The 20,055-nt window shown below is 40.1% G+C and overlaps 1 protein-coding gene across 9 annotated transcripts in view; it reads left to right on the top strand.

The window, feature by feature from the left end:
• The window catches only part of EYA1 (EYA transcriptional coactivator and phosphatase 1), a 119,650-nt gene that overhangs the window by 45,987 nt on the left and 53,608 nt on the right, over positions 1 to 20,055 (top strand). For all 9 annotated transcript variants that reach the window (XM_089517442.1, XM_089517449.1, XM_089517447.1 and 6 more), the window contains 4 exons: positions 1,550 to 1,632; positions 2,101 to 2,287; positions 6,442 to 6,584; positions 8,536 to 8,619. In XM_089517442.1, coding sequence (XP_089373568.1) covers positions 1,550 to 1,632; positions 2,101 to 2,287; positions 6,442 to 6,584; positions 8,536 to 8,619 — 497 coding nt within the window. The remainder of the gene's footprint in view (positions 1 to 1,549; positions 1,633 to 2,100; positions 2,288 to 6,441; positions 6,585 to 8,535; positions 8,620 to 20,055) is intronic.

Genomic DNA, 20,055 nt, shown 5'->3' with positions numbered 1-20,055 from the left:
TCCTTTTGTGTTAGTGGCTTTTATATGTTTAAGAAAATTATTTTTATTGGTAGGAATTTTTTATAGTTTCCAATTTTCAGAGAAAGGAAACAAAAGTTATTTACTTTCCTGTGAATGTTGGATTGTTATTTTTCTCCTTCTGCTTCTTTCATTCTCTTGATATCTCTGTTGTTGGACTGGGTGTTTCATATAGTAATGAGAAATTATGATGTCAGATTAAGGACATTTGGTCAGTTCAGTGCATTTTTACCATCCTGCAAACTGGTACATTTTTTTTTGAAGGTCCCTTTCTCTCACCCCTCCTTCACACATTTTGACTCTTAAGTGTCCATATGTCTGAATTTGCTTTTGAGCCAGAAGGAGGTTATTGCCCTTTAAAAAGTACAGCTTTGTTGATAGCATTAAAAACAGAGGGTCCATCTGTCTATTTTGGGTAGCTAAGGTTGAGAGAGGATTGCAGTGCCCAGGCACATTTAGGCAATGGCCTTTCTACTTGAAATGTCATGTAATAATGCTCTTGGTGTCAGGGCAATAATAAGTTCTCAAGAAAAGAGGAAAGTGCTGCCCAAGGCTGTACACTCAAAAACCGTTTTAATGAACTAATTATTTCTGTCATTATTGGAGAAGCAAAGAAGTGTCACAGCACTTTGGCAGAACATTGTTCTTTCTATACCATAGAGAAAAATATACGGGTAACCACAGTTCTAAAATGTTACATTTTCACAGATATAAAATGTAAGGTTTGCTGATTGATATATATTCTGAGGTTTTCTGTTTCTCCCAAGATCAAGTGAAAAAAGGAAAAAGACAGAGTAGCCACACTGAAAGTGATAAGATTTAACTAATTTTATTTGCTGAGCTCTATATAGGACTAAATCTATCCAGTCTATTGTAATTACATTTATGCATAAGTGCATCTAACTAAAAATGTGCAAGTAAATATTTGTGGGATCTCATTCTACTTACATTTATCTGAGAGGTGTATTACAGCCAAACCATGCAGTTACAAATAGTACTGCATGAAATGATTGCTTTGAATTTTTATTCAGTACTTCAGGGGAAGAGCATATCATTCAGTGTTCTCCGAGACAAAAACTTTCTCTGTACATAGAAAATCTTTATGCTAGTTTTCTGTGGTGCAGAAAGTCTTTGCAAGAATTTTAAAACGTGAGTATCCTACCCGGCATTTGAAATGGAACAGTCCAGCAGGCTTTGTGCCATGTAACTCAGCTGATCAAGTCGTTTGATTCTTATGATGCCTAAAATAATAAAAGAAAGCCAGGTGATTCTGAATTTGTATTTTATGTTTAATGCATTCCATTCAACTAACTTTTTAACCTTCGTATATTATAATGTAGAGCTACGAAAACAATGATTTATCACTTCTTAGTATAATTTGTTCCAGTACTGATGACAAAAGTAGATTAATTACTGTATCAACATATGGAAAATATTTTTGAAAAAAATATCATGTTACTGTTGATGCATTGTGATAGTCTTTTCAAAGACATTATACTGGCTGTTCATATATGCACTCTGTTTGTTTCAGGAAGCAGTTTTACAACATCATCTGGAATATATGCTGGAAATAATTCACTTACAAATTCAACCGGATTTAATAGCTCGCAGCAGGTAAATGCAGATGTGTGTATGTGTGTGTGTGTGTGTGTGTGTGTGTGTAATTAAATGACAGAGTACCAAATAAGCTTTTGAAAAAGACATGACAAAACATAAATTTTGAGATAACTTAGAATCTTGGGAACTACATGGAAATTTGCTTTTACAGGCCACATTTTATTGTTTATTAATTTAATGTTCTTCACTGAAATATCGATAGCCCATCCTGTATTACGATAGGCTAGAGCAAGACACAGACAACAGAAAAATGTAAACTATTTGAAATCATGTTGTATTTTTTTTTAAAAAAAATATGCCAGTATGATCAGATTTTTTCACATTAATTTTCAGTTCTGTGACAGCTCTTCTGGCATTAAACTTTATGGTAGAGATTTTTACACAAATATTTAGAAATATGTACTAAAACTCAGCAGCATGATGGTAGGAAAGTTTAATAGAGGGGTTTTTTATACATTCTGACAGGAATATCCATCTTACCCCAGCTTTGGCCAAGGTCAATATGCACAGTATTATAACAGTTCGCCATATCCTTCACATTATATGACAAGCAGCAACACAAGTCCAACAACACCTTCCTCCAATGCAACATACCAGCTTCAAGAACCACCATCTGGCATTACAAGTCAAGCAGTTACAGATCCTACAGCAGGTAATTGGTGATTTTATTGGCTCTGTAGGCCATATTTTTGGTACTTGAAAGGTATGGGTAAAAGAATGCTGAATTTGTGGTACTGTTTAAACAGTACTGAGAGAGACTGGGTTCCTGGGGAGTGGACAGGATGAAGAGCCATGAGGTTGTTGTTGTTTTAAGCAGCTTTTCCTATAATAAACAATGATTTTCTCACATCCTTCTGGAACGCCTAAGGGAGTTGGGTATCAGGGGCACTGTGCTCCAGTGATTCCGTTCCTACCTCTTGGGCAGATTCCAGATGGTGCAGTTGGGGGACACTTGCTCCTCTAAGAAGGAACTTACATCTGGTGTCCCTCAGGGAGCTATATTGTCCCCCACTTTGTTTAACATTTACATGAAACCTCTGGGAGAGATCATCCGGAGACACGGGGCACGGTGTTATCAGTATGCTGATGACACCCAAATATGCTTCTCTGTCTCTCCGACTGATGCAGTGACTAAGGATGGAGTCTCTCCTTTGAACGCCTGCCTGGAGTCGGTAATGGGCTGGATGAGGGAAAACAAACTCAGTCTGAATCCATAGAAAACAGAAGTGCTTGTGATAGGTTCCCCAGGCCCGGGGAAGGAAGTTTATCCATCTGTCCTGAATGGGGTCACACTTCCCCTGAAGGATGAAGTTCGCAGTTTAGGAGTACTTCTGGACTCGTCTCTGCAGTTGACATCTCAAGTAGATGCGACGGTCAGAAGTGCTTGCTATCAACTTTGGTTGATACGCCAACTGCGACCCTACCTCTGGGCCAAAGGGACCTTGAAACTGTGGTACACGCTCTGGTAACCTCTCGTCTAGATTTCTGTAATGCGCTCTACATGGGGCTACCCTTGTACCAAGCCCGGAAGCTTCAGCTACTACAAAACATGGCAGCAAGATTGGTCACCGGTGCATCCAGGTTTGACCATATAACACCTATTCTGAAAGATCTCCACTGGCTGCCTATTCGCTTCCGAGCACAATACAAGGTGTTGGTTATTACCTATAAAGCCCTATATGGCTTGGGCCCGAGTTACTTGAGGGACCGCATCTCCCCATATAATCCACCCCGCACACTCAGGACGTCCGGGAAGAACTTGTTGGAAATTCCATCTTCCAAACATGTTTCTACATCCCGGATGGCCTATTCAGTGGCGGCCCCACAAATTTGGAATGGTCTCCCCAAGGAGCTCCATCTTGTGACCTCCCTGGTAACATTTAAAAAGAGGCTCAAAACCTTCCTCTTTTGTCAAGCCTTCCCCCCTGTAAAATGAAGCTGAATATTCCCATTCCCATCGATTCTCTGCCTTACCCTGTTGAATGATTGTGTTTAGATTTTGTATAATTTGTATTACTGGATTTTATCTATTTTTATGAGATGTTTTTAATGGTTTTTATATGGTCTGTAAACCGCTTTGATCTATGGAAAATAGGTATACAAATACAATTTATTTATTATTATTATTATTATTATTATTATTATTATTATTAAAACAATGTTTTAATGACATTGTTATAAAACAATTATAACTAGCCGCACTAACAAAAGTTAAAAAAAAAATACAAATTACAAGATGCAGAACAGCCTTTATAGAGCTTCAACTCCTTGTTTAGATTTTATTTTACATATTAATTGCAAGATTAAGATTGCAATCTCTTCCTTATTTACCTGAGAGTAAGACAGGTAACACCTGTCTGGGACTTGGATCTGGAGGGGTTGCATTGTAAGGCTTCATTGGAACTTGAATCTTTGTGTTTATCTAACAGTGAATGCAGTGCTATCCTTTTATTGCTATAGGAGAGGAGTAGGGATCTTCCAAAATTTCTGTTGTTGTTGGACTGCAACCCCTGGCATACCCAATGGTGAGGAATGCTAAGAGTTGCAGTCCAGCATCTGGAGAGCCCCATGATAAAAAGAGGTATGTTCTATCAAGCAATATGTGTATTACACTGCAGAGTAAGAGTCAGCAATTAAATCCATGCACAAGGAAAATATGAACAGATTCTGACATGCTTCATGGTCTGCAAGAGGAACACCTTCCCTTCCTCTCCTAAAAGCTGCCCAAATAAGACTGAGAATACTCAGAATCTTTGGAACACTAGTGTTCTGTTGGGACTACTGAAGCTGGAAGTGGTGTATGTGTGTGTGAACAGAAAAGTATAACAGTTCCTAGAATGGATTATCTTGGAAATGAACACAGCTTGCTAACAAGCTGGAACCCTAAACAGGCCCATTCCTTGAGATACCTTTTTTTCTGGTCCCACTTAAAATTTCCTTTTAAAAATGTTTTTCTGTCATTTGAAAGAAATGTTGACTTCCTGATTGATATCTCACAAAGACCAACTATCAGTGGCCCATGGTTCACACAGTGTGACATTACATTCTCCAAGTGACAGATGGTGTCCACTCCTGCTTGGACTGTTGGATGCTGGTATTCTTAACCACACCTGATTTTCTACCTGAAAATCCTGCCCAAACTTTTTCAGATTAATCCTATAAAGGCAAGTCAATCCAGAACATTCTGACTTACACTGGATGGTCCATCTACCATGGTCCTTCCTTCTGCCCTTTCAAACTGAAGACATAAAGCAGCATTCAAAGGTGGTTTACAGACCGCCCTTTTGGGGCGGCCTGTTCCTGCCCCTTTCCCCACCGGATTGGGGCCTCAGCTGCCACTACGGCAGCCTCTGAGGCCCCAATCCGCTGCTTTCCAGGCCGTGGGGAAGCGGCAAAAGGCTGCTTCCCCGCAGCCTGCAAAGGGGTGTCCTTGGGGTTTCATGCCCCAAGGACACCCGACAGCAACGAGGATGAAGAGAAAGGGGCTGCTTGGCCCCTTTGTCATTTGTGTATCTGGTGCAGCCATGTAAAGGCTGCGTGAGCAACACAAACCTGGAAGAGCTCTGTTTCGGAGATCCTTCCGGCGCCGCGGAAAGGGCGCCCCAGGGTCACTTTGGAGGTATGCTATTTAAATGACACACACATCTTAAGAGTCAAGAAGCTGTGCCAAAGCTGTGTTCTAGTCCTTAGGATTGGAGCATGGCTTTGGTGCGGCGTCTGGCCTATTAGGATGCATGCAGCATTTAAACAGCATACCTGCAAAGAGACCCGAAGCAGCTTTATTTTGGCCTGTCTGTTTGGGCCCATTATTTACTTTCAGTTTGGTACATTGTAGAATGTTGCAGTTGAAAGATAATAATGTAATATACAGTACTAAATTCTCTGAATAAAGTTTAATTCATAGTTAATCCTGTGCCTACATTGGTCAGCATTTTTCCATTATTAAATTGCCAAGTGTCAACTAGTGACTGTTGGTTGATAATTTTCAGGTAGTGGTAATAACAGATGGGCTAGCAGCCTGTGATTTATCCGGAAAATTAAACTGGACCTTTGATACGCTGTTTGAATAATCAAAAAATCCTTAAGGGTCTTTAAACATTTGAAAGGAATGCTCATACTGTCTTCTGAGAGGAAAAAAAGATCCTTACTTTGCAGAGGAAGAATAGCATACCAGATAGTAAGAGGTTCCCTTACAGTAGAAAGACCCATGGGGCCCTTCTGCTTGCAAGTCACCAGTTAACAAGTACATTCCCTGTGTAATGTTAACAATATTGTTTGTAGGTGATCATGAGAACTGAACAGTTTTTACAGGTTGACTATGATGAGTGTTTGTTCACTCTTAATAGGAAAGAACAGTATGCAGAAAGAATTACTTTGAATGATAATACTATGTGTTACAGTTGAGTAAAGGTCTTATCAGATCAACTATTGGGATATTTGTAAAAGAAAGCTATTTTTAAAAAAAAATTTACAATTTTTTTCCAAAAATAAAAACAAGAGGTTAAGCATGTTTTTTTTTTTTAAAAAAGGACGTAATGCATTTTTGTCAGTATATTTTTTTTATAGAATTTTCTTATAAAAATATTTATGAGTAGTAATTATTTGTTTCTAACAGTATTTGATATACCTATTCTCTTAGTCTCAGTTTGCTTCTCCTTATGTTTGGCATAGGAACAAAAACAAAACAAAAACAACCTGAAATGGTGGAAGATTGTATATGATTGTTAGCTTTCTGAACTTGTGTTAGATATCTGCATAGGTTAAATTGTTACTAAACTAAAGCATGAACAAATTTTTCCCTTGCAGCAGAGTATAGTACAATCCACAGCCCAACGACACCCATTAAAGATTCAGATGCAGACAGGTTACGTCGCAGCTCAGATGGCAAATCACGTGGCAGAGGCAGAAGGAATAATAATCCTTCACCACCACCTGACTCTGACCTAGAGGTAAGGTATATGAAACAGCTATTTTTATTTATTTCTTCTCCCACCCTCAACAGAAACATTAGACAAAGCTGGCATTTCCAAGGCTGCACAATAGCCTAAAAGTATACTCTAATGCAGGGGTTCCCAGCCTGTGCTCCAAGGAGCCCTTAGGGCTCCACGTGAACTTCCCAGATGCTCCAGGCCACTCCAGGAAAATGAAGAAATAAAAATTGAATGAAATTAAAAAATAAGAATATATTCTTATATATACTCTTAAACACCATTAACTTGTAATTCATAGGGTAGGTTTCTTAGGGGCTCCGCCATAGAAGTAAGGGCTCTGTGAGTCAAAAAGGTTGGGAATGCCTGCTCTAATGCATGAAAGTCCTCAGAAAAAGAAAGACAAATAATAAAGTCAAGGGCAACTTGGACCACTCCTGTTTACCCTTAAACGTTGTCCTTCATCATGGGGAATTTATCCTATAAAATCATTTAACTCTTGCTGGTTTCCCCCTTCATTAAGAAGCCATTGCTGTCATCTGTTGCTTTTTCCCCCAGGGCATTCATGTGATAGTTCTACTTCTTTCTCTTGGAAGGGAATTTCTCTAAATGTTCTTCTTAGAGAAAACCCCATCCAAATAAAAACCCTTATTCATCATCACTGGTTCCTCTTCTCACTGTCAATTAGATTTTTTCATATTCTTCTATGCAGTAAAGCGATGTGGTGGCTTAGTGGTTAAGATGCCAGTTCTGATGATCAGAAGATTGGAAGGTTGCAGCCCAAGTGCTGCATGATGGGGTGAGATCTTGTCACTAGTCCCAGCTTCTGTCAACCTAGCAGTTTGAAAGCATGCAAATGCAAGTAGATAGATAGGTCCCACTTCTCAGTGGGAAGATAACAGTGTTTGGTGCAGTCATGCTGGCCACATGACCACCACAGCAGTCCTCATACAATGCTGGCTCTTCAGCTTAGAAATGGAGATGAGCACTGCCCCTTACAGTCGATTACAACTAGACATTCATGTCAAGTGTCTACCTTTACCTTTACCTTTTATATGCTGAGATGGAGAGAAAAGTTTCAAACTATGTTTGATACTAAGCTCTGGCAAGATGAACACACTTATTAACAACTGAGTAGTTATTATCTATCAGTATTTTAACCACAAAAGGGAGTGTGTTGAAGTGGTGAAGGCTGAGAGTGATCTGCTAATAGCAAAGAATGCTTGTTGTTTGCTCAAAAATACCAGAGGATCAAACTAATATCCACCTCCCGGGCCATGATGTCAGGATGAGAATAGCATGTATACATGCCACCAGGAAATATTCCTGACAACCTGTGCCATTGTACATGCACTAATCTTGGACCTATGGGGGAAGATATCTTGGTTAAGGGGTAATTAGAATATGCTGCTTCTCATCCAGTGTATCCTAATAGCTTATCTAGGGCCCTAATATCCACCATGTTTACTGTTCCTACCAAGAAAAGGAACCCAAGGAGTTATGGCACCCTTCCTTAATTATGAAGCATTGCTCCTCTCTGCTAGGTGGAAATTCACCATTGAGAGAGAAAAGATCCTTTTAAAATATACTATTATTTTCTGTGTCCCGATTTTTGCATTTCTACACAAGATTCCCACATGCCACTGTATAATGTATATGAATGTCTGTGTGTTGGAATCTGCAGTATCAATGAAATGATCAGTCTGCACTTCTAGATGTACCTCTGAGGAAATTCCACTAAATGCAATCGGATTTACTCCTGAGTAGACCTTAACAGCTGTTAATTTTGTGATGCTGTGCTAGTGACTTTGTTCAGCATTGTTCTGCTTGATCTCCACCAAAATAGTAAAAAAAAAGATTGCTTTAGTATAGTTCAGTCTTTAAAATGATATCCTCACATGTATATCTATTGATCAATTTTTTTTAACTTACCACTTCGATAGATTTGATTGATTTGGTTATCTTTTTACAGAGAGTTTTTATTTGGGATTTGGATGAGACAATCATCATTTTCCACTCCCTGCTTACAGGATCCTATGCTAACAGATATGGGAGAGTAAGTACCATGATACTAAATATCAGCTCATTGTGTGTTTATGCTGAAGAAACCTATAAACTGAAGAATGAAGTAATATTGACTAGAAGAGCTTTCTGACAATAGTGGTCAAAAAGTTTCTGTTACTTGTAGCATGATAAAAGAAACAGTTACAGATTATATGTTGCTTTAAACTAATCTGTGCAATTTTATGTATGCTTACTCAGAAGTTAGTCCTGCTGTTTTCATTGTGGCATAGTCCTTTCTGAGTTTATGATTGCAGCATGTTCCTAAATAAGTGATTTGTGATCTAGTGTTGTTGTTTTTAGAGCAAAGCTTTCATTAAACATTTGACTATCTATACAAGACATCTTAGACAATGTAATCCTTGCTACATCTCCTCCTCCTGCATTAAAGAAGTTTCCCCAAGGTTTCCCACTGACATGGAAAGACCTGCAGTATATATTCCTTCCACATAGTCCAGAATTTCTTATATTATCTAGTATATAAGGAGTTCCCATTTCTCTGAACTTAACTATGGTCTTGTAAGCACTGGCCATAGGTCTGGGGCCAGTCAGGAGCATTGTGTTCTGGAACTAGATTGACCACAATGGTGGCTGCACACATCAGGCTGCACCCAGTGCAGTGGCACATCATTGTTCATATGGGTCAAATGGGCCAACACCACACTGGCATGGCTGGCCCATCTCTTTCCCCAGAGCTGTGGCCACTGTTTTTGTAACTGCAGGAGCTCTGTGGACAGGCTGCCTGGGGTCCCTTTACCCTCTCTTCTCATTGGTCACATTGTAGCCAAGGGGCTGATTAGGGGAATTTATTATTAGCTCAACATTGCAAGATGGGCTGGCTACAACAGCCCTGCGGGTTCGCCTCCCGATAATTATACGGAGAAGACCGGGGAATTACTAAGAAATGGAGCAGAGACAGACGTCTTCTAATCGAAATCTATTTTTATTAAGAAGAAAAAGTCACACAGCCATTCACTAACACACACACATTCATACAAGGCTCAGGGAAATCAGAGGTTAGCATGGAATAGATTTACAGGTAGTTACATACTAAAGTAAGGCTTTTCCAGAGTCCAGTTAGTTGAGATGGAGATGGAATTCAGTCACAGAGTGGGTGACTGGGCCAGGAGCTAGATCAGAGTGCAGAGGGACAGAGCTTCCCCTTGCAATCTGGACTAGCCCAGTGAGGGAGGGAATCTAAGCATTTTTAAAGGCAGAAATTAAACCTTTGGCAAAGGGTGTGCAGTTGTTTGGGTGACACCTCATCAGAGGTTTCTGGTTGTGTTGGGGGGCTTGATCTGGTCTGACAACAGTCTAAGGAAAAGGGTAAGCTGATCAAGGTGGGCAAACATTGCACATTTTCCTGGTTATTTGGCTAGAAAGATAATAATAAATAAATAATAAAATATTTATTTATAGCCCGCCTTTCCTCAGATCAAGGCGGGTTACAGAAAATGCCATTACAAGATAAAAACACAGCAAATATACATTAAAATAGCAAATCACCAAATGCAATCAACAATATAACAATATCCAGCTAGCTTAGAATGTACAACAACAGTAACAGTGAGGGGGGGGGGAAGAGGGGAGGCTAACAAGGGAACACTTAGGGGAAGGCTTGTTGGAACAGGAAGGTTTTTAACTCCTTCCTGAACCGATCAAGGGAAGTGGCCGAGTGGAGCTCACCGGGAAGCGAGTTCCAGAGCAGAGGGGCCGAGATGGTAAAGGCCCTACGCGTTGTTGTGGCATATTTCAAGTCTGGAACTCTCAGCAAATGCTTCCCGGCCGATCTGAGTGTGCGGGGCGGATTATATGGGGAGAGGCGGTTCTCCAAGTACCCTGGGCCCAAGCCATTTAGGGCTTTATAGGTAATAACCAACACCTTGTATTGTGCTCGGAAGCGAATAGGCAGCCAATGTAGATCTTTTAATACTGGTGTTATATGAGTGGCCCTGGAAGATCCAGTGACCAATCTAGCTGCCATATTTTGAACCAACTGTAGCTTCCGACTATGGTACAAGGGTTGCCCCATGTAGAGCGCATTACAGAAATCCAAACGAGACGTTACCAGAGCATGTACCACCGTTTCAAGGTCCCTCCGGCCCAGGAAGGGTCGCAGCTGGCGTATCAACTGAAGCTGATAGCTGGTGCTCCGGACCGTCGCATCCACCTGGGATGTAAAGTGGAGCAACGAGTCCAGGAGCACCCCCAAGCTGTGAACAGAGTCCTTCAAGGGGAGCGTGACCCCGTTCAGGACAGGTGGACAAACCTCCAGTCCCGGACCGGGGGAACCTATCACGAGCACTTCCGTTTTCTCTGGATTCAAACTGAGTCTGTTTTCCCTCATCCAGCCCATTACCGAGTCTAGGCAGGCATCAAGAGGAGAGATGCCATCCCTAGTCACTGCATCAGTCGGAGACACAGAGAAATATATTTGGGTGTCATCAGCATACTGATAACACCGCGCCCCATGTCTCCGGATAATCTCTCCCAGCGGTTTCATGTAAATGTTAAATGGCATGGGGGACAGAATGGCTCCCTGAGGGACACCAGATGTAAGTGCCCTCTTGTCGGAGCACACGTCCCCCAGCTGCACCATCTGGAATCTGCCCAAGAGGTAGGAATGGAACCACTGGAGCACAGTGCCCCCGATTCCCAGCTCCCTCAGGCATTCCAGAAGGATACCATGGTCAATGGTATCGAAAGCCGCTGAGATGTCCAAGAGCACTAACGGACACGCTACCCCTGTCCATGCCCAGACGGAGATCATCAACCAGGGCAACCATGGCACTCTCAACTCCGTAGCCCACCCAGAACCCGGTTTGAAATGGATCCAGATAATCCGTATCATCCAAGATCAATTGAAGCTGGATTGCAACTGCCCTCTCGATCACCTTCCCCAAGAAAGGCAATAGCAAAACAGGCCGATAATTATTATGCATAGTCTCATTAGTGACTCCCAGACTGTCTGGAAGGCATTGTTTGCTGAAGCTGACCTCACTTTGGGTGTGGTGTGTACATGTTCCCTAGCCTTGTGGATTATGGCTGACAGTAGCCCAGATTCCATCTGAGGCCATGTGAGACATCATCTATATCCAAAATTTCAGGAAAAAACAGTTTTGGTAACAACGTGGTCCAGCCTAATCTGAGGAGAAACAGTGGTGTGCTGGGTTACCTGTCCATTTAGTTCTAGGAGGTATGGAAATGAGGTTCTGGGGATATGCTATCTTCTTTCCCTGTGCTGCTCAGCACAGGGAAGCAGGAGTGTACTGCCTGCCATGTGAACAGCGATTGGGCCTAATTTGGGTCCAGTCCAGCAGTTCACACACTTAAAATCCCTGCACTAACATTGGGGTTTCAGGGAAACACAAGGACTTCCTGTGAGTTTGCTGACTCTGGGGCAAAGTCAATTAACAAGGAAGGCCTACTTTATTTTTCCAATGTTGCCGTGTGTTATGCAGTGAGGCAACACTGGCACCAGGGTAGGAACAGGGTTTTTATGCAGACAAGGCCTATTTTACCACCCTTTTGACAACTAACAGACCTCCCAGCAATCTCTTACTATAGCTCTCTTGAAATTCTCCTGGATTCAGAATAGTGATAAAGCTGTTCCTACTCCATATAATAGTTTACTGGTAAATGAATAACATACTGGCTCTTCTTACAGGGTTTAAGAGTGGACACATTCTGCCTGTCCCCAAAAACCTTCATAAGTCACCACTGCCTTTTAAAAGTTCTTATTAAGAGTTTCCTGTTCATGATCACTTATTGCCAGTTGACTTGGGGGCCTGTCATTAATTTTAAAAAACATAGCAGAGAGAAGTAAGGAATGAGACAAAATTATGAAAATGTTACTGCAGCAGAATTCCAAAAGGAAACATATGTAGTGAGTGTCTTGTGTAGTAAAAAAAAAAAAATTGCAAAAGGATGACATGAAATTGCCTCGAACACAATATATCAGACATTTAATCTATAAGCAGTTGAATAAATAATATGATATGTATATGACAAAATTATCCTGTTATGAAATGAATGGAGTCTTGTAGATATCAATAACATGATGGACCATTATGATATGATAAAGCACGGTGTGCTGTGCTTATAATATTTGCAGCACTGTGATTTTTTTTAGAAATAGCAAAGAAATGTCAAAGATAACAGTTGGCTTGATTTTTGTATTTTCAAAATGCCATTTGCTATTTTAAGTTATACTACTGATAGGGGTTCTTCAGATAATAGAAAATTTTACTATATGAGAAATGATGATTAGGAAATTTGGTTCCTAATCCCTGAATAAAATAAAGGAACAGCTTCAAGTATATTTACCAGACTGCACCCCAGACCAGTAAGAAATTATCCAATCCAGGTTATCAGCTTTTTTCCTGATAAATATGATTGTGTGCAGTACACTCCAGATCTACAACATAAATTAAAAGGAATGTTGGTGTTACATTGAATTGGTGTTGAATACAAAATTGAATACAAAACTCCTGGGAACAGGGCGTTGGTTCACTAGAAGTCCACAGTCTTAAGACTATACTGTGTGAGCATGTTATTACAGCACACATACAAACTAGTAAATGACTTAAACTTGATACTGATTATGTGTACAATTGCATGATTGAGTTTCATTCATATGTACGATATATCTAAATTAGGTTTCATTTTGCCCTTAGCTCTGGGGCAGTACAAGAGCTCCAGAACAACAAATCAATTTAGAATGGCTAGTGTGTGTGCAGGGGAGTGGAGAAGTAAGCATGACATGAGAGCTTAGCACACAACAAAAGTGACTTACTGCTCCCGAATTGAAGCCAAATTTGGGCTGCCCTCTGGTGTTACCACATGGCTTTTACCCCCAAAACCACCATCTGGGTACAGACCGGCTCCAATACTGGTCCCTGAATCTGCTTCGGTGGCTATTTTTCAAAGTCACTTTATTTTGCTGTGCACTAAGCTCCATTGATTGTAATTAGCACTGTTCTCAGGCACCTTAGCCTTTTCAAGGCCATTTGCATCGTAGATATATTTCAAACAGTGCTGTCACAGTAGTGAATAAGTACTTGTTTAGTTTATTATATTTTAGTCTACCCACTCTGGGATTGTTCTAAGGGTGCTGATATTGGCAAAACCAACAATGACTTTATCTTTATGTTTCTAATCAACTAATAAAGTTAGTAAAATGTAATACACAAAAATGGATGGTATCCAAGGATTTCTGTCCTCCCACAGAACAGCATCCACCAATGAAAACAGATTTCTGTCTCCCCTGAAGTTTCTCCACTCCCAAATTGCTGTTGTGAGTTGGGAAGTCATCCAGAGAAAACATTGAGTTAGGTTCAGGGAACTACAGAAGGAAGGTCAGAAAGAAAAAGTTCTGCTGCCCAAGTGGATTCTGTTTGGATGTCACCCTATTGACACCTTTGATGTCACGGGCACCAACAACAGATGCCCATGAATTTTACACAGTTACATTTCTCACCCCAGGCAGAATGGAAATAGATGTGCTAGAAAACAACAACATTTTCTCAATGTCGTTGGAAGTGCTGGGAAAAAGCAGTTTCCCTGGAATATAAATGCTACCTTGAATAAAGATGTCTGGATCTCATGAAACAAATGACTAACAGCTGTGTAGATATTGTGCTTAAAAAAAGGAAAGTGTAGAAGCTGTACATGTTCTTTGAATAATACAAAAGGAGATTCCTTCTCCACATTTGTGGCTATTATTTCACCACATATAGTGTTAGCAGCTGGTGTATATCACAAAATGGTCAGTGTCGGCAAACATGGCTCATTCTTTCAAATGATTTTTTTTGTGTAACATGAAACAGGCAGAAGAGAGTAAAATAGTTCGTAAAACCATGATTTGGCGCCACATCAGGAGTGGGGTGCACTATCCTTCTTTGGGTGAAGTTAGAAGTGGAAATCATATAGTCCTCTAGATGTTGTTGGACTGTAACTCCCGGTAGTCTTCATGACTGGCTGGACTCCTAGGGCTACTGTAAGGTGCAGCTACTGAAGGGCCACACAGTGAGTTACATGACTGAGTTACATGACTGAGCATTCAAAGGAGCTTGGACTATATACAGTCTCTTTCCTGCTCTGATTCTGTCATCAAAAAGTGGTTTTCAGAACTGGTATGAATAACAAAAAGAATCAGTATGGTGTAGAGGTTTAAGCATTGGGCTACAACTATGGAGATGAGGGTATGAATCCCCGCTTGGCCATGGAAATGCACTGGGTGATCTTGGGCAAGTCACACACTCTCAGCCTTAGAGGAATGCAAAGGGGAAACTTTCTCTGAACCAATCTTGCAAAAAAAAAAAAAAGCCCTATGATTGGGCCACCTTAAGAACACAACAATAACAACTGTGCCATTGTTCAGAGCCAACACAATTTGTAGTCAAGAATGGACTTTTAGCATCTTTAGTTTGAAGGGTTTAAATAAACCTTGACATTGAAATGCAGTGACTTTTGAGTTGTCACGTAGTGGTTTTCATTGTTGTACTTTTTTTTAAGACCCCAATGACATTTCTTGTCCTGATGGACAATTCAGAACAATATCAATTTCAGCACCTTCTTTCTCCTTAACTGTGTGTTTTTGGTGTATGTTGAATTTCAAATTCACTAGTATGCCTACTGTAGTGTTTTGTTTCATTTTTTAGCAGTACCCTATGATTTGCTCTGTAGAAGTTATCTTTTTGTGCCCATTGCCCATTATCACTTCATTTGTCCTGTTGCCCAATAGATCTCCAGAAAAGTGGACACCCTCCCTCAGAGACAAATTTGTTTTCTTAATCTCTCCAAAACTTTATTATAATTGTCCTGTTGCTAAATGTTGCTGGGATGGTATTGCTGTACTTTAATACAGAAATACCACCATAGCAGTTTGTAGTGATTTGGGTAATATTGTTAAAGCTCTAAATAAGTTGTTATTTTTAAACTTAAAGTTAATAGTAATAGAACCAAAGTTCTAGACAGATCTTACAATAATTTAAAAGTGTAAAAAGGCATAGAGGAGAAAGGAGATTGCAACACATCTCAGAGGAAAAGAGAGACAAACTCCTTCTGAACAAATCTTAAGGTCACCAAAAATCAAAAATGACTTGAAGGGACATAACAATGAATGGCAGAAAAAAGAAGAAGAAAATGTTTCTTCTATTGAGATGCAAAAGGTGCCAAAGGGTGCTCAACAATGGCACCTTTTCATCCTGGAGAGAAGTGACCAGTGGGGTCCCACAGGGTTCTGTCCTGTGCCCAGTGTTATTCAACATCTTTATCAATGACCTGGATGACAGAATTGGGAACATACTTATCAAATTTGCAGATGACACCAAATTAGGAGGAATAGCTAATACCCCAGAGGACAGGATCAACATTCAAAATGACCTGAATAAACTAGAAAGCTGGGCCAAAGCTAACAAAATAAAATTCAACACGGAGAAATGTAAGGTACTGCACTTAGGGCAGAAAAATAAAATGCACAGATATAGGATTGGGGACACCTGGCTGAATGGGACTACATGTGAAAGGGATCTGTGAGTCCAAGTAGACCACAAGTTGAACATGAGTGAACAGTGCGATGCGGCAGCTAAAAAGGCCAATGCAATGTTAGGCTGCATCAATAAAAGTATAGTGTCTAGATCAAGAGAAGTAATAGTGCCACTGTATTCTGCTTTGGTCAGGCCCCACCTGGAATATTGTGTCCAGTTCTCGGCACCACAATTTAAAAAGGATGTGGAGAAACTGAAGCGTGTCCAAAGGAGGGCAACTAAAATGGTGAAAGGTCTGGAAACCATGTCCTATGAGGAACGACTCAGGGATCTGGGGATGTTTAGCCTGGAGAAGAGGAGATTAAGAGGTGATATGATAGCCCTGTTTAAATATTTGAAAGGATGTCATATTGAGGAGGGAGCAAGCTTGTTTTCTGCTGCTCCAGAGAACAGGACCCGGAACAATGGATGCAAGCTCCAGGAAAAGAGATTCCACCTCAACATTAGGAAGAACTTCCTGACAGTAAGGGATGTTCGACAGTGGAACACACTCCCTCGGAGTGTAGTGGAGTCTCCTTCCTTGGAGGTCTTTAAGCAGAGACTAGATGGCCATCTGTTGGGGATGCTTTGATTTGGATTTCCTGCATGGCAGGGGGTTGGACTGGATGGCCCATGCTGTCTCCTCCAACTCTATGATTCTATGATTCTATGATTGATTTCTTTAAATCAGAAAAGGAATTTGGAAATTTCCATGCAAAAGGGCAGAAATGGAGATGAAAGGATTACCTAACCTGAAGCTCTCTTGTTTTGCCAAACTGTGCTTCAGTGTTGATTTCGAATGCCCCAGTGACATTTGCAATTTTGCAGTGCTGCTCTGATAAGTTTTTTTTTCTTGAAGGTAAAAGTTTACCTGATTTAATTCTGTAAGATTTCTCTCTGTGTGTCTTAATATGGCCTGTAAAGAGGAAAAAAAGAACAAAAAGCTTCTTTGACAGAATTCTTCAATTGTGGCTTTCCAGCTTAACTGGAAAATAAGCCAAGACATGCACAGTAAGTGAACTTTCCTGTTTTTCAACTACTACTTCCCCACAGAACAAAGGGAGCAAGCATTTCAAAATGACAAGCTGATTGGGGTCCCCCCCCAGGATCCATGCTCAAGACAAGAATATGTGGTTAAAGTACACCAGTATTTCTCTTTTTAATTTAACATTCATCCGAGATTTGCATTTCATTGACTTTACCTTATTAGACATTCATGTTGAATTGAAAAATCTTAATAAATATACAGTGAATGATATTCCTTAACTTTTAATTTTCCAGCAAACAATTAATGGGGTTTAGTAGCAAAAGACTACTTGGACTGTAAATTTTAATCACTATAAACTCATCTGCATTAGATTTCTGGGCACTATTGTACTCCTGTTTATGTGTAGTGATTTAAAACATAATATGTTCACTGACATCTTATCCCGTAGAATGTTTGAATCAGTGTGGTTTGGCTAGGGGATAAAAAGAGTCTAGGATGACAATGTGCATTTATTTTCGTATAATTTTTGTAGCATGGGATGTGAAAAATATACCATATAATGAAGCTTGATTTGATATACATTGCTGTGCAGAAGAATTTATGGTGAGGAACTGAGATTAATAATGGTATTATACTTCTGAGAGAAAAGGATACAAGCTCTTTAAGGACATTGTGGTCCTTTAGACATTATGATAGTTCTAGAGTCTGCTGAGTCTTTCAGTTCTAATGTTGGCTGTCTGGTGGACTACTAGAATACTGTTTCATTTGCAAAGCTTGGTTTGCACCTCTGGTTGTTACTGCCTAGTACCTGAGCATAGGGTTGCTTGAGTGAAGATTAAAAAGAATTCCTATACCTCTTTAATGGTTGTGCTGAACAGGGGATTTCAGCAAGTGCTGCTTGTTACTTGGTTTCATGACAACCAACACCTGCTGAAATTGCCCCATGTACACGATCATTAAGGGTACAGCTGCTCTCTCCAATTTCCAGTCTGGCAGTGATATTTATTATTTAGGCAGTGACAACATTTCTAGGCTGGTGTCTTAGCTAGAGCTACTCATGCTTCATCTTTTCCCTTTCATATCACAAACGTGCACTCCTTCCTCATAGAGATTAAGCAGTTTTGAGAGATGTTTTGTACAGTACAGTTGCCCCTCCACTTTTGCAGACTTTGAATTTGCATCCCTCGCCCGTTCGCAGGCAGCAAACGGAGGGAGACAAAATGCGGTCCATGCTGCCATTCAAGCCAATGGGGCTTGACTATTAGCAATTTTCTGTTTTTGCGAGGGGGGGATCCGAAACGGATCCTCCACAAAAACAGAGGGGCTACTGTATTTCCTTTACTGGCTCCAAAGCACTCTTTTATTTACAGTATCATCAAAGTTGTAAACTCCATATAGTATATGCCAGTTGTGTGTCACATCAACTAAATGTGCAGTTTGAAAATATTGACAGAAATGAAGAAAGATTGTTTCCTTTATAAGTAGAATTGTTTTCTGAATGATGTTGTCTGTGTTTTTCCTTTTCTTCATATTGGAAAAGAATCACATGTTGAAAACTAACACGTTGGTTCATTTGGTTAACATTTGGCTTTTTAATTTTTTTTAATTACTTTTGTTGTTCATATTGATTATTCTTTCTTGTATGGTCATTTTCTGCATTTGATGAAGTCAGACAGGGAATAAGATAAGAAAATTGTACCTTTGGATGCTCTTAATGTGATTACTTTAGAACAGAACTGGCAGGTAAATCTGTTATTGCTGACATTGTTAATTGCTGCATTGTTTTAAGAATACAAAAGTACAGCCCATAACGGAGTCATGGCACTGATCAATCTAGCCCAATTTGTCTTCACCTGTGGTAAGTTCATTGGTGGAAAGGGCTGTATTCAAAAAATGCCCAAAAATGTCTAAAAATGTCTAGAGCCAAACATTTGTGGAATCATAGCCACACCATGTATTTATCCAGCCACCCATACATGAAAATTTGTCCCAGCTGATAAACCTTTACTCAGAGATTACACCAAAACATTTCCCCTTTTTCCAAATTGCAATCATTGTTTAGCACTGTATATTCTAGTTCACAATGAGCAGTCCTATGTTTGAAGGAGTGTCTGATAGCAGACCTTTGTTTTAAGACGTTCCCTACTTGAAACACTGTCCAGCCCAAATCCCAATAGAAAATAGAGGGCCCCTGATGTTGCCCATCAACAGCCAGGTTAGGTAGATAGATAGATACCGTATATACTCATCTATAAGTCAACCTCATGTATAAGTCGAGGGCAGGTTTGAGGGCCAGAATTATGGATTTTGATATGACTCATGGATAAGTCGAGGGTAAAACATAGCAGCATGTAACAAAGGAGGTAAAGGATGAAGCAAAGGAAAATGATGCTAAAGAACTTAGAATTTTTTGACACCCTAAAGGCTGGATGGATGAAATAGTAGAGGGGGCTGATGCTTCTTTTAGGTGTTCTGAGAAGGGATTACCTCTCACCTTTCACCAGGGGATGGTTCCTTTTTGGACAAGAGTAAAAGTACAGTACTTTCATTGACCCATGGATAAGTCGACCCAGGTTTTTGGGGTCAATTTTTGACTAAAATTTCTAGACTTATACATGAGTATTACACTTTTTGTCTACGATGTTTAAAGCTTTAGTCGTGTATGTATAATTTTTTTTTACTATTTCTTAGCATTTCTCCTGTTTTGGTTTGGGTGTTGGTTTTCTTCTGGGAGTGTGGGTAGCCATGCACAATTAGCCATGTTTTTGTTTTGTGTGGGGGAGGGCGAGTTTTGTATAGAGATTTCTATCACACCCTTCTTTATCAATAAATTCAAATTGCTAAATACTTCAAAACATTATATGCACACAGTTTTATTTTGTTAAACACTGAAAAAGTATTGTCTGAAGAATGG

Source organism: Sceloporus occidentalis, unplaced genomic scaffold (assembly GCF_023333645.1).
Source record: "Sceloporus occidentalis isolate IW3139 unplaced genomic scaffold, rSceOcc1.0.p SCAF_3, whole genome shotgun sequence".
Taxonomy (NCBI): domain Eukaryota; kingdom Metazoa; phylum Chordata; class Lepidosauria; order Squamata; family Phrynosomatidae; genus Sceloporus; species Sceloporus occidentalis.
Note: the sequence above shows the minus strand (reverse complement) of the source record. Positions and strands in the feature narration are given on the sequence as shown.